The sequence below is a fragment of the Oncorhynchus kisutch genome, linkage group LG6, assembly GCF_002021735.2.
Source record: "Oncorhynchus kisutch isolate 150728-3 linkage group LG6, Okis_V2, whole genome shotgun sequence".
Lineage (NCBI taxonomy): Eukaryota > Metazoa > Chordata > Actinopteri > Salmoniformes > Salmonidae > Oncorhynchus > Oncorhynchus kisutch.
In genome coordinates this window covers 64,667,410-64,683,121 of record NC_034179.2, presented here as the reverse complement: position 1 = coordinate 64,683,121, position 15,712 = coordinate 64,667,410, and the positions used below count along the sequence as shown (strand labels likewise).

The 15,712-nt window shown below is 42.0% G+C and overlaps 1 protein-coding gene across 2 annotated transcripts in view; it reads left to right on the top strand.

Annotated features, from left to right (window-relative positions):
* The window catches only part of LOC109893206 (synaptogyrin-1-like), a 29,531-nt gene that overhangs the window by 8,333 nt on the left and 5,486 nt on the right, over nt 1-15,712 (top strand). The window contains exons 2-4 of one of the 2 annotated variants that reach the window (XM_020486315.2): nt 12,383-12,620; nt 13,592-13,737; nt 14,382-15,266. In XM_020486315.2, the coding sequence (XP_020341904.1) occupies nt 12,383-12,620; nt 13,592-13,737; nt 14,382-14,483 (486 nt within the window). In that variant the 3' untranslated portion in view covers nt 14,484-15,266. Of the gene's footprint in view, nt 1-12,382; nt 12,621-13,591; nt 13,738-14,381; nt 15,267-15,712 lie in introns of those variants that run through there. The other variant, XM_020486314.2, reaches the window with a different exon arrangement.

Genomic DNA, 15,712 nt, shown 5'->3' with positions numbered 1-15,712 from the left:
AGGCTGCCATTGAAAATAAGAATTTGTTCTTAACTGACTAGCCTAGTTAAATAACGTTTTTTTTTTTTTAATGTTCAGGTTCTCAGGCCCTTAATGTTGCAAACAGATGTAAATGGCATGAAGGCTATTATTTTGTATCTAAACTAACTAGAGAGACAAAAATAATACATGTTCTCTTGTTCTGGTGTTTCATTTAGATCTGAGAAATGACTTGCATAATGAATGATGTTTCCAAATAGTCCTAATCAATAACTGTAGTAATCAATAGCCAAGCCTAAAATACAGCATCTCTCAAGAGTGTGTGTCTCTGTGATATGTGTGAGTGCAGGGATGGAAAAAATTGACAAAATATCATAAAGATCAATATTAAAATGAACAAAAAAAAACTTGTAGTTTGAAATGTATTTAATTAAAAACATTAATTTGGTATTTTTAAATACAGAAATACATTTGCAAGTAGCCAGCCCAAACAACAACAACATTCTCAGTAATGGTTACAGAAACATGTTACTTGCTATGACTGTGATTTGTGGTTTATCTAGATTAGTTGATTGCAGGGACTGTAAATGGATAAGAGTGTGTCTGCTAAATGACCTAAATGTATATGTGAAAATGAGCATACCTAAATTAACTGCAGAGCACATTGGGTATTATTATTATTATTATTAGCCTTTTGTGGGAAGGAGCACATTAGAATAATACCTAGCATGCTTTGCAATTGTTCATATTTACATCTACATGTATATTTAGTTCATTTAGCAGATGCTCTTATCATACCATAGTGCCATCAGACTTCTGATAACAATGCAGGGTGAAAGTGGAGCCACAAAATGGTGCGCTGGTGTAGAAAAGTATTTTGCATTTTGAAAATACAAATTGCAACTCTTGGAAGTAGCTTGTTACAAAATACATTGTAGTGTAACCCAGTGCAATACAAATGACAAAATACTCTGAAATAATTTAAATACATGTAACAAATACTGTGTGTGTCTGTCTGTCAAGCATAGTGATTAGAGAAAAGGTGTACAACACTATATAGGACTGCAGCATATTTGATGTTCAGCAAATTGGGGTGGGAACTCCAATGATCATGGAGGTTTTATTCCTCATTCAGCTACGATCCAGAAATGTGTGATCAGAAACTGCTTTCACGAATACTAAGGCAAAACAAAGATGGACACCAACACATTTGTCTTGGTGGAGAGATCTGCCATTGTATATCGAGAAAGGGAATGTAAGCTCAGCCACTCCCATTTTGAAGTCTGCCATTGTAGCCCTCCGTGCTGTGGTGATGATGATAGGTTAGTATTAACTTGTTGGCCCACAGCTCTCTCTCCAGGATAAGAGGGAGGCGCCCCCCCCCCCCCCCCGACCGAGATCCTGATTGGCTGATTGAGATCTGCTGCGTTGGCATGACGACTGTCAGAGACCACCGGCAAGATGTCACCGGCAAGCACACTCATGAGAAAGGGATGCAGGGAGGGAGGAATGGGGACAAATAAGAGGAGACTTGCTCACGACACAAGTATGTTATTCACCAGAGGAAGGGGATAGGGACGGTCTTCAGAATGGCTGGATCTTTTATATCATGGCAACCTTATAACTAGGGGTGTTATAAGAGGTCATGTAACGTGACAGTTTAGTACATATCATCCCCTTTTAGTTCAGCTTTCTTTTCCTTGTCCGATCAAGTGCTGCCTTTTCAGTGTGAAGCCTTTGTCTGAGCAAATAGAATAGTCGTGCTTGCGGGTCATGAGGGAATGTGGAATGAGTTGTCTGTTTTTTTTCTTCATTCAATGGAAGCAGTCTCTGAATAACATGGTTATTTTTCTCTGCTACTCCTGTTAATGTTGTCACTGGGATCTGTCGAGTGATATTGGGTGATGCATGATGGTGTCAAATTGGGAAATGCCTGTCACCAGATCAGTACAAGCTTTATTGAGCTAATTGATGAAGGGGACCTGGAAATAGAGAAGCATTTTCTTTGGGTGGCTCTCCGGTCCTGGAAGGCTGCAATGTCTGCTACTTTGTCAATGTTGTTACCTTGTAATTAGCAACTGATGCTTAGGTTTGGTAAATCAAGAGAGTGTAGTCTCTATTTAGTCAATGTGTTTAATTAACCAATAAGGCACAGAGGCTCAAATAAATTAAAAATGTAAATAGACACTTATACCCTATTCACAAAACTGAGCAGAGCCGAGCCAAACTCTACTGCACTGGCCTGATGACGCATCCACCATAGTTGATGGAACTGTATTAGACAAGACTGTGTGGGTGGGTGGCATGTTCATTCAGATGTCTGAGTCACTATAGCCAGAGCACTATTAGTTCATTTCCACAGTCAGGCTTTGCACCGGTGTTTGGCAGTAATGCTGGGGACATTGGGACAGATTTGAAATGTTCTCCAGCCAAAGAGGAATGTTTGTTTGTTTGTTTGGTATGTAAGATTAAAAGGTGACAAGGTTTGGATGTTGAGCTTTTTTACCTCTGCAGAATGTTGCTAGTCCTGGTCCTTTTGACTCGTGCTTGCTTTCCAAACCATGTTCAGTAGGGAGAATTGTAAAAGAAAATGTGGAGTTACCACCAGGAACTTGTTTTTTTTTACGTTGCAAAACGTTTTGCTACGGTGTGTCCTGCTGAAAGCCACAGACTGTTCTTTCTTATGCCACATGGCAAGCGGTACCACTGCACAAAGTCTGGAACCAACAGGACCCTGAACAGCTTCTACCCCCAAGCCATAAGACAACTTAACAAGACTGCTAAATAGCTAATCAAATGGCTACCTGGACTACCTAGGTTTACTTTTTTGTTGTTGCACTAACTCTTTTACACTGACACACACCAACTTTCACACTCACCACATATGTTGCTGATACTGTTTTGTTATCCATCCTGTTGCCTAGTCACTTTACCAGTACCTATATGTACATGGCCACCTCAATTACCTCGTACCCCTGCACATCGACTCGGTACTGGTACTATGTAGCCATGTTATTTTTTTAAATCTTTATTGTTATTCATTATTCACTGTGTATTTATACCATGTGTCACTATTTAATCTTGTTGGAGAATGACCCGTAACTATGCTATAACTATGACCCGTAACTATGCATTTCATTGTTAGTATACACCTGTTCTTTACAAAACATGACAAATTAGATTTTTAAAAAAGCAGCTGTTGAGGTAATAAGCCCAGAAGACTCTGCTGGGACCTGGTGAAATGTGATCTAGTGTTCATGTTTTGGATGCTCTCTGTTATTTTTCAGCTAGCAAATTAATCAAATGTGGTCTGTTTCTTTTTGACAGTGTGTGTGTGCCATGAGTGTGTGTGTGTGTATATATAATATATATATATATATATATATTACACACACACTATGGTACAGCAGCTAAATGTCATTCTAAAGCTACACTTCACCACCACAATACCAATGCTATCTTTCTCTTCTCTATTACGAGCACTACGTTCTCGACTAGCCGTGTCTTTTCCTTCCCTCTCTCCTTGTGCTTTGTGTGATGATGATTCACTGCGATGTGGAGAGGACCTCGGAGTCTGTGTGTGTGTGCGGCTCGTTGGAGCAGAGCTCTAATACAGTTACCCAAAACAACAATGACCGTGTCATTGAGTGTGGTTTTCACACTTGTTTTTAGATAATAGTTGTCCTGCCAAAACCAGCATCTGGATCTAGACGCTCTACTGGGCACATGGTTTTCGCCACAGCCTTTTAGGTGCAGATGGACTGGGACATGTTATAAGGACTTATGATGTAAGTAGCTGAGGCCAATCTACTCCGAGAAGACTAGTGGAGAATATGGACATCACTTAGCTTTCCAGGGACATGGTTGTAGTAGGTAGTGGTGTGTTCAAAAACACTGTTTAGCCTTTTGTTTTGAAGTTGCAAGTGCCAACCTTGCTCTAGCAATCGGTTTTCATTTTGTAACTGGTTTTCGTTCTGTTTTTACTGTAACTAGTTAACATTGTTCTGTTGATATTTCCATAGCAAACATTGGGTTTGAAGGTTGGTTTGTCTAGGATGGAGGTGCCTTTTCCTCCTGTGTTTGTTTTCGTTGAGCTGTATGCTAGCTATGCGTTCAAGTGTAAACCTGTAACCTCATGGTAGGCCTATATTCAGCTAGTCATCTCTATGTAGGGAGTTGGCGTTTCTGGTTTCCTGGTAGTACTTATGTGGGCATTAGGATGGAGAAAGACTTCCAGTCTTGTGACTCAAAGAATCTGACAGTCTTGGTTGCTCCGGCTCTCTCTCTCTCTCTCTCTCCATCTCTGTGTGTGAACACAAGGTCACAGAGATTAAAATGGAATGATTGTGGGGGAGGGCAGAAATGTGGTGCCTGGCCAGCAAGTGGTCTGTGTGATAGTGTGTGTGTGTGTGCGCGTGTCCATGTTTGTTTGTCAAGGACTCCTTTGTGTACTTCTGTATCAATGGTACTCCATGATGGAGGAGACCACATTGACGACTGAAGGAGACTAGCACAAGCAGATTAATTGAGGGGAGAGAAGGCATCCAGTGCAGTCTGCTCACAGTATTGCTATGACAGCAAGAGTGAATGGCCTCTGTAGGGCTCTGTTGTAGCTTGCAGCAAAGCTAAGGGGCTCTAGCTGTGATGGTGTGCATAGCCTGATTGACTGGTAGGCCTGCCTGAAAGACACCCTGCACACTAATAGAGCCAACCTGGAACTCAGACAGTAATCCAACAGGATGTATGAGATGTATTTAAGTTGTAGTGGTACAGCAGTGAAATTGTAACAGACAGCCAGTGCTGCTCAACTTGAGAAAGTCATGCATAAGCAAAGTTGTATTATTTGTTGATCACATGATACACACACTAAATCCCATCAGGAGCATAAAAGGCCTACTGCTAATGATCACAGGATCAGGATCCCACGTGGTGCCAGCCACAATGCCTGCCTTCATATGTCTGTGAGGTGCTGGGGCCTTGTGTTCCAGACAGGACTGAGAGCGGTGCTGCTAGCCTGGTAATTATAGATTGGAGTAGGTGAATGGACCAGGAGGGAGACCACACCAGCAGACAACTAGAGAGTAGGGAATTCACAGATTTTATGAAATCCTGACCAAAGATCATGTCCACAAGCAGAACCGCTATCCTCTTTGCATTATCAAAGTTTGTCATGCGCACAGGCTACAGTGTAAACGGTGCAATGAAATGCTTACATTAGGAACTATAAAGCATGGTTAAGAGGAGTTTGGGATGAGAAACGAGGGCAAAGCAAGACTATCACTATTGCGATCAAATAATGCAGGAAATTATGGAGCAGATTTTTATTTAACTAGGCAAATCAGTTGATGATGGCCTACCCCGGCCAATCCCTAACCCGGATGACGCTGGGGCAATTGTGCGCCGCCCTATGGGTCTCCCAATCACAGCTTATTGTGATACAGCCTGGAATCTAACCAGGGTCTGTAGTGATGCCTCTTGCACTGAGATGCAGTGCCTTTAGACTGCTAGGCCATTCAGGAGCCCAAAATAGCAGCCAAGGGGCAGTACTCTTTTATTTATTTATTTAAATTTTCAGAACATGGAAGAAAGGAGGCAACGATACAATCTTCATATAAATACTGGACGGTTGAAACTAGGCATTGTGAAGAGATGCTAACAAGCATGTGATCACTTAAAGTATTGAGAATGTAATACCTCATCTGTCAAAGGATCTGGTTATATAGTCTTTGTAGTATTTGGCTTTCAGTTCACCTTGTACCCTTGAGAATGTAATAACATGAAGTGCCCCCTTGCTTTCTCTTCTGTCAAGGGATCTGGTTATATACAGTAGTCTTTAGTATTCAGCTTTCAGTTCGCCTTGTACCTTCGACATATTGTGTATATACAGTCTGTATACACACTATATAGTGTATGTTTCGAAGGTAGCATATTCACATTGAATGAGTATCAGTTTAGTCAAAGAGCAGTGAGCGTACTGCTCAATTGGTTATGGGCCTGAGGTGTTGGGAGTTCCTGGCAACCAGGGTGGGCCAGCTTCAGCACAGCTAATAATGGTTCAATGGGAAAGATGCACATTGAAAGCAGGCTAAAGGCCATTACTCTCTCGCTCTCTTTCCTCTCTCGCTCTCTTTCCTCTCTCGCTCTCTCATTCCTCTCGTATATATGGTGTTTTTATCCACTCATCTGGATGCTTACCAGCCACGATCCATCAGATTCCCACGCTTCACTTGACAGATGGCTGGGTAACCATCACACACACTCACACTGTGTATAGGGAATTGATTGACAGCAAATGGAAAAACTCTGCCGAATTACAATCTATTCTGTAAAGGCACTACAGTGTGTATTTTCTGATCAAACACACACACTTGCGGCTCACCAAACACACAGTATTACATCAGAGATGCTCTATCATACCACCCCACCCCCTCGTGCATGCTCTCTCTCTGTCTTACACACACACAAAACACACACACAGTGCTGTCTGATGAAGAGGCCAGCTGTTAAAACTAGGGATGCACCGATATGATATTTTTGGCCTATACCGATATCTGATATTTTCCTGGACAAAAAATTACAATACAGATGTTTAAAATTGTAGCAGACTTTTAAGCATTCTAGTACAGTTAAAGACACACACAGACCAAAAAGTTATTTTGTTGGCATTTCCGTATGTCCCCATTACCAGTAAAACCTCATCAAAACCTATCTCTTTCACTTACTTGCTGTGCTGTTTCGTTGTTCAGTCTTTTCATTCTCAACCAGGATTTCATCATACATGTCAAGCAGTGAAGTTTCAGCTCTCTGTCCATGGCCTCTTCTGTCGTGGGTCCTCTTCCTCGGTGCGTACTGTCACTGTCCATTTCCATCTTGTCCAGCTGTGTCTGTAACGTTTCACGTAAACCCTCTTTCTTGTCTACATTGAAGTAGCGGTCCTTGTACCTACCATCGAGCATGGTGGAAACATTGTAAAGAGTCTCCGAGAACGCCACCGAATCGCTTGCCTCCTAGTAGAGTACTTTTGCAAGTTTTAGGTGGGGTAGCGTTTCAATGCCATAAGAGGGTATCACATCTGCTGCAGATGCAGTTGATGAGTTTATTTCTCGAGTAAATTGTTCGAATGGAGCTTGGAGTGTGTTCATGTTCTCAAATGCCATTGAAATGGCAGCAGCGGTATGAAAACTAGCACATTCTTGAGCATGCAATACGGCTTTCCTCAGTACGAAATACTCGCCGACCCACTGTGCTCTGACTCCGCATGCTCATGGGGCTGACATTGCTGGTCCAAATGTCAGTTGTGAAGCTAATAGCAGTGACGCCCATAGCAAGTAGCTCATGGATGTGCGTTTCAGCACTACTGTGTAACTCCAGTAGGGCAACATCTGAAAAGTAGCGCCTACTTGGTAGTGTGTACCGGGGCTTGAGGTGCTCGACCAGTTGGCGAAAGCCAACATCATCCACAAAAGGGAACGGTTGATTGTCAAGGGCAGGGGTTCTTAAACTTAAACTATCAGCCTGGGACCCAAATGAGAAATTCTGTGTTTTTCTGGGACCCAAGCTTAGGAAAATTTGCAACTATACATAAATATCAGTACATTTAAATTGCCCTTATGCCTAAAACAAATGCAATATAGACAAAAACAAATAACAATGAAATTAAATATGTATTCATGTTTATTTTTGCCCCATTAAAAACACTCTTACATATCTGTCTAGGTTGGAACTATTGCTAATAAAATAAATAATTTTCATTCTGAACTGGAATAAATGGATTGATCACATCACACAGATGAATAACAACACACACAAGCTTTTTGATAGTGCAACCCTAAGTAACAGTACAGATGAAAAATGATCAGGCCTACTGCACTTCTTATTGTAGAAATTATTGTTAAAATTCAATACATGTTTTTTTATTCTGAACTGAATAAACTGATTGCTCACATCCAGAAAATAAACACACAGACCTAATGAGAGGTGTGTGGCTGGTTGAAGTTTTCAACAAGCATGTCTATTCTGGGCTCTGTTTTTGACAGTGCAACATTGAGGTCATACTCAGCAATGAGACTGTTTCTGTACTTGTTCTTAAGTATGTTAGAGTTGAGGACCCTGACTCGCATAGGTATGTGGTACCAAACTGGATCAGAACATCTACTGTTTCCCAGTCAGGCGGGAGACTACTTCCTGCTGTCGATGAACAACCCAGAACTGAGTGTGTTTGCCTCAAAAAGCATTTTGCATCAATCAATTTATTATTGTATTTTAACAGCAACAGTTCCAACCTAGACTAGTTTTCAACAATCATTTCTACAGTAAGATGTACAGTAGGCCTGATAATTGTTCGTCTTCAGCTGTACTGTTACTTAGGGTTGCACTAAGTAAGTAGCTAGCTTGCTTTGGCGAATGTTAGCTTTTAGCTGTGTACAAGGTCAGGGGATTGTTAGAAAGAGAAACTCACATATGAGTACTACGAGTTAGTTAGTACTCCCATATTACTGCGTATATTAAGTCTGTATACTAAGTCTATTTCCACTCTCCATTCTAAAGTCCCCAGGAGGAAAAGGCAGTTTACCCCTGTCATATCCACACTGTTCATGTTGACAAGCTGGAGTAAGGCATATTACAATGTTTGATTACAGTGTAACTCCTCAGGAATGGGAACTACCAATTAAAAAACAAAACACTTCAATTTGTTATAAAATGACAATGCCTTACTAGCTGACTTTTCCACTGTCGAAGCACTGTTTCCTGACGCATTATGCCCAGTTCTGAAATAACTCCTTGTGGATGTTTGTTCAGGACGTGTCGTTTTATTAATTTGTTCATTATGCGAGTCTCATTACTAAGCAATTCTACACACAATACACATTGTGGGCGCTCCTCGTTATAAGTGTGTATGAAAGAGAGCGAAACTAATCGCTGTATATGCCTTTCATGACAATTGAACTCGTAACTCGTAACTTGTGGCTAGTATGAGTACATGAGTACATTTGATGCTAGCGGTGAGTGGAAATGACAAGTCAGTGGCTGACAGCACATCATCTGCTGCCTAAACGACTGCGCTACATCGTGTGTGTTGCGGAGTGATCTTCAAGAAGACTGCATAAAAAAAGATCCGGTAAACCGCGAAGCACACGGGCATCTCCCTCACACTCTCGCAGCTGCCAAACTGAGCAAAGGCCGCTGTTTAAGCAGAAAGCGATCTGAACAGAGAGCGCAGATGTACATGGCCAAATCAATTCCAGTAATTAATGAAACAATTATAAATGTAGACTGACACGTCGCGACCCACCATTAACAGGTCCGCGACCCACTTTGGGTCGCTACCCATACTTTTAAGAAAGGCGGAACAAGGGCAATGAATGCCATTATCTTGTCATTTGAGTTGCCTCGCTGAAATGTTCTTACTCTTTCAAATGACTGCTCGACTTAGTGTGCACTTAATTTTTTTCTGCTTTTGTTCTAAGAAGTAGCTGAACGTCTGGGGGTGATGAACTTTTAAATTAGGTTTATGGTATTGAAAGATTTCACTCTCCCCTCTGGAAATAATAGCAGCACAAACGTTGCATATGTTATCTTGTTTTTAAACTTCAAAATAGATCCACAGAGCAGACATTGTGGACTAGGTTATGAATACTGTGTTGCACGTGTAGCGCTGTATTTTTCGTGGCGTCATTGCGTCATCTACGTTCATATAGGTATGCACGTCAGTTTTGACAACGGTTTTGTAGGCGGATGTTGTCATTTTTAGCTAATCTCGGCCGATTTTTCCACTATACTTACCGCTATATCGTGCATCTCTTTTTAAAAGCGCAGGGCTTTGCCAGGACGGCTCCCACGCTAACCCCTCACATACCTAGTGCTGGATAGGGAACTCTATATACAGACACACGGACGGACGGATGGGTATGCCTGTGGTATATAACACAATATACACACCCCAAGTGGAGTCAGGACTGTGCACAGCTCCTTCAGCGAGCAGGTGCTCAAACTGACATTGGAAAGAGAGAGGGCTATCATCTGATCGTTGATGATTGATGGAAATATATATATATTTTTACAGTTTGATCTATGTCTTATGCTTTCAAAGATAACTTCATAATATTCATAGTCTTCTAACTCATGATATAGCTAGTGGCTTGTGTGGATAGTTTAGTATATGGTGGTTAAGCTAGTCTAGACTACCTGTGCTGCCGATTGAGGAAGGGATGGAGTTGGGTCGGAGCGAGGGTCGTTGATGCAGCTGCTCCTCTCTTTCTGCCTTTCTCTGCTGCGTGTATCAACCAACCAGACCGAATATCAATAATAATGTTAATCAAATGTTATGCTGCTGAGGCAGTACTGTTTAAACTAGTTGGCTTGCTACACACACTTGACCGGTGACCTCATCTTAAACCATGCATGTTTGCACGCCCGGTATCCAATCTCAGTACAGGCCAGACCATCCGGTGCAACCAACGGACCGGTTTGGAGGTGGCGCACTTGACATCACAACGACATGTGGGCAATGGGTTCAGAACAACAACGACAAAAACGTATACATAAAATAATAATTATACCACCACGCAAAAGGGCACTTGGCGAGTGGGAGTTCAAAGGAGCATATGCTGGGCACAGGTTGACTCCATCTGTGCACGTGCCTGAGCGTAATAGATGCAGTAGTATACACAAGCCCCCTAATATCTTTCCATCTCATCATCAACAAAACAAACATCAACCCTGACCTGAACCTAGATTAAAGCAGTTGGGACGTACTCCAGTATATGAGTCATTTTTCTAATGTATGTGAATTAAATGAGTAGAGGTTTTTAATGCTGCTATAATGCTAGATGGTTTTATGATGTAGTTACTGGCATTGGTGCAAGAGGGGCCAGTTTTGACTTTGCTTACTGTTTCACATTGTGTCATTAGGATCTTCCTCATCTACACTCATGTCAGATCAGGTCCTGTCATGCATGTATCTGAATGTAGACAACTGGGTACAAATGTGGATGTGTAGGTTTTTGGATTCACCTTACCCCAAAGTGTCAGTTAGCCTAATTGAGGTGGGTGGTGCGATGATATGATCATGTTGTGTCTTCTCTGCATTACGCCATACATTACTACAGTGCATTCGGAAAGTATTCAGACCCCTAGACTTTTTCAACATTTTGTTACGTTACAGCCTTGATTGATGAGGAAAAACATGTATTTAATTTGCACACAATACCCTATAATGACAGTGAAAACAGAAAACATACCTTATTTGCATAACTATTCAGACCCTTTGCTATGAGACTCAATTGAACTCAGGTGCATCCTGTTTCCATTGATCTGGGGAAGGGTACCAAAAAATGGCTGCAGCATTGAAGGTCCCCAAGGACACAGTGGCCTCCATCATTCTTAAATGGAAGACGTTTGGAATCACCTAGACTCTTCCTAGAGCTGGCCACCCGGCCAAATTGAGCAATTGGGGGAGAAGGGCCTTGGTTAGGGAGGTGACCAAGAATCTGATGGTCCCTCTGACAGAGCTCCAGACTTCCTCTGGGGAGATGGGAGAACCTTCCAGAAGGACAACAGTCTCTGCAGCACTCTAACAATCAGGCCTTTATGGAGTGGCCAGACAAAAACAAAAAAAATCACATGACTGCAAGCTTGGACTCTGACCATGAAAAACAAGATTCTCTGGTCTGAAACCAAGATTAAACCCTTTGGTTTGAATGCCAAGTGTCACGTCTGGAGGAAATCTTGCACCATCCCTAAGGTGAAGCATGGTGGTGGCAGCATCCTGCTGTGGGGAATTTTTGCATCGGCAGGGACCGGGAGACTAGTCCGGATCGAGGGAAAGATGAACGGTGCAAAGTACAGAGATCCTTGATTGAAACCTGCTCCAGAGCGCTCAGGACCTCCGACTGGTACGGATGTTCACCTTCCAACAGGACGTCAACGCAGGAGTGGCTTTAGGACAAGTCTCCGAATGTCCTTGAGTGGCCCAGCCAGATCTCAAACATCTCTGGAGACCTGTAAATAGCTGTGCAGCGACGCTCCCAATCTGAGAGAGCTTGAGAGGATCTACAGAGAAGAATAGGAGAAAGTCCCTAAATACAGGTGTGCCAAGCTTGTAGTGTCATACCCAAGAAGACTCGATGCTGTAATCGCTGCCAAAGGTGCTTCAACAAAGTACTGAGTAAAGGGTCTGAATACTTATGTAAATTAGATATTGGAAGAAAAAAAAACGTTTTACTTTGTCGTTATGGGGTATTGTGTGTAGATTTTACGAAAAACTTTCATTTAATACTGGAGCTACTGATTTTGCCGGGTTCTTCTCCTTTGCATTTCTCCTTTTCAACCTACTCTAACCTCTCTCTCCTCAATCCACTTTCTCACACCCTTTCTATATTCCCTTCCTCTCTTCTTCCCCCAGCTCTTCTCCATCGTGATCTTTGGCTGTATAGCCAACGAGGGCTATGTGAACCGGCCTGACGAGATTGAGGAGTTCTGCATCTTCAACAGGAACCAGAATGCCTGTAACTACGCCGTGGGGATGGGCACCCTAGCTTTCCTAAGTTGTGCTGCCTTCCTGGCCCTGGATGTCTACTTCCCCCAGATCAGCAGCGTCAAGGACCGCAAGAAGGCTGTGCTTGCTGACATCGGAGTATCTGGTAAGCTCTGGAGTGTAGTTTCCCCTAGGCACCGATCTAGAAACAGCTTCTCCTCCCCCAAGCCTAACCTTAACCATTACTATGGTAAATGCAAAACTGAACACAGATCACTGTCTAGGGACAACTTCACCCCACACAGGAAGGATGTTGTTTTGGCTTGTTGGTGTGGGTCTATGCTATCTTTGACTGGGGGATGGTGGAGGTTATTGTGTGTTCGTTAACAGCAAAGATGGGTTGTTTTAGTTGAAGTTGGTCATGATAAGAGTTTGTTGTGTGTTTGGAGGCACGTGGTTTTTCTGGGGGCTCTGTGGAGATTCGGTTCAGAGGTGGATGTGGCCTTTGTCTTTAGCCTTTCTAAACTCTTAGGAAACACTGATCAATACATGGACATTGATAAAGGTCTTGTTTCTTCAATAGCCATTAGGTGTGCTGGGGCCCTGTCTGTATAATCCCTCCTTCCTCCTTTCCTTGATGCAATCACTCTGACGTGACTGGGTTGGCGTAGAAGCAAGCTCTTCACTGCATTGCTCTCACAAATTATATTATATCAAGGAAAGGATTAAAGAAGGATGCATATTAATAGTATTGGAACAGAGCCCTGGAATTTGAATCACCGCTCTAGGACATTGGCAGACTTTAGTACTGTAGGTGCCATTTTGTATGTGCACAGGTTCCCCCCTCTGGTTAGTTGTGGTGTGACTGATATACCCTAATATACTCGTTATGAACTGAGGCTCGGTTTTGATTACTGTGAGGCTTGTAAAATGGTTGCAAAATATGTTGTCTAATGTTTTTATATTGTTGCATGACCAGTCTGTTATTGGCATGACATTTGTAATCTGGTATTACCGAGTATGTTACATTTTAAGAGCAGATTTTTTTTCTTTAGTTTTACCACCCATAGTATTAATGGTTTCTGTTTGTAATTCTCCCTTTCTCTATCTCTATCTATCATTCCTTCCTTCCTGTAGCATTCTGGTCATTTGTCTGGTTTGTGGGGTTCTGTTTCCTGGCCAACCAGTGGCAGGTTGCCAAAGAGGAGGACAACCCTTTAAGGGAGGGCGCGGACGCAGCCCGAGCCGCCATTACCTTCGCCTTCTTCTCCATCTTCACCTGGGTACGTACAGTACAACAGCCCACCATTTCATTAACCTTCCTGTCTGGAGTAATGGCCATTTGTGCATCTACAATCTAGAAAAGATTATGTCTATTACACAAAATGTATTCATATCACATTTTTCCATCAGTGCCCTTCAAATAAATTGGTTACATAGCGCCTCTGCCTTCTTCATCAGGCTCTAATTCTGCTCTGTCTGAAGCTTGGTCCTAACATTCTGCTCCTCTTTGTCAGTCTTAACTTACCTCTGTTTAACACTGCTTTTCTTCATCTTTAGAAGTGTCTACTGTCTCTGTTTTTCTGCAGTTTTGAAACCTGGATCTCAACTTTCTCTCCTTATTTTATCTTCTCCTTTTGGGTCTGTTTCGATTTCTCTTTTTCTCCATTGCAATCTTTGTCTATGCTATATTGTTGTCCACAGTAACGTCTAATCTCTGTTTTAGCTAGATCTGAACTAAGTTTCTCCCTCTTTGCCAATTTAATCTTTGCTTCTGTCTTTTAAGAAAAAGCTTAATATTTTTGTTATAAAATGTTACTTTACTTTATGCAAGGATTGTATCTGGTGAATATTGGGGTCATCCTCACCACCCTTTCTACCATAACTGTCCACAGACTCAGTCCCTGACCTGTCTGTCTCTCTCTAGGGTGCCCTGACAATGCTGTCCCTGGAGAGGATAAAGAGAGTGTCGTTCGAAGAAGAGTACAACAAACTGTTCATTCCACAGCCCACACCACCACTAGCCTAATGATAGATATCCTGACCCTCATCCTTAACATTATTTCCCTCACACCAACTTCCCATCCAGGCTGTCTGAATGATATCCTCAGATGGCCAAACACAGTGAAGGAGTACCTTGTATTTGTTTACTATGATTGGCTAGTGTTTACAGCTAGGATATGCTTGCTGGATTCAGATTGCACTTCCAAAGTGCCTTGATATTAAAACATTGCCAGAAATTAGTGTCTTTGTGGTGTTAAAACAGTGGTACTGTTGACATATTAGGTTCTCATTGCCTGGCATAGGAATCCACTTTATCTATGTTTACCTTTGCTGCTTGTCTCAATATATTTTTATGGAAAGTATTATTTTGTTAAGAACTTTTTGGTGAAATCATCTGATTCAAATTCAAATTAGATTGAACATTTTCTGTAGAGCCACTTTGCATGGTTGGGGTCAATTCGGGAAATTATTAGATGGTGACAAATATTTACAGCGTTCATACCAGTTTGATCCCAGACCTTGATAGATTGTTTCTTAGATATGTAGTAATGGTTAATTTTTCACATTGTATTTCAATGCCTATACTGCAAATCTGTGAAGTAAAAGCCTAGCTATGAACAACTCTGTTGAACTCCTTTCCCTAATCTAGCCTTATGCTCCCCCATACACACATGCCACAGCTGTAGCTAACTACTACAGCTTAATGACGTGCCTTTAGTGTTACCTGGTCCAGCTGGCTGCAACCACTGTGAATCTTCCTCTATTATTTTGTATTATGAGTTAGGATTAAAATCAGATTTTTAAAATTTTGTTTGGATATTTTTGCTTTGTATATGACACTGGGATAATTTGTGAATGTTTATTATTAAATCGTTGTTGTGTTGAAAAGACAAAACAAAGACGGTGCCTGATCAGGTGAAAGGTTACTCACTTCATTCCAAGACCACTCACTGTAATCTGTTTTGACACTCCCCACTTAAAGCCGACTAACGGATTTAATCCTCCCGCTCTAACATTTTCTCTCTTCCTTCCTTCCTTCCTTCCTTCCTTCCTTCCTTCCTTCCTTCCTTCCTTCCTTCCTTCCTTCCTTCCTTCCTTCCTTCCTTCCTTCCTTCCTTCCTTCCTTCCTTCCTTCCTTCCTTCCTTCCTTCCTTCCTTCCTTCCTTCCTTCCTTCCTTCCTTCCTTTTTCTCTCTTGTTATCCCACCATTCTTATCATCTAACTACCATTCATCCTCCTAATCTTACTTCATAC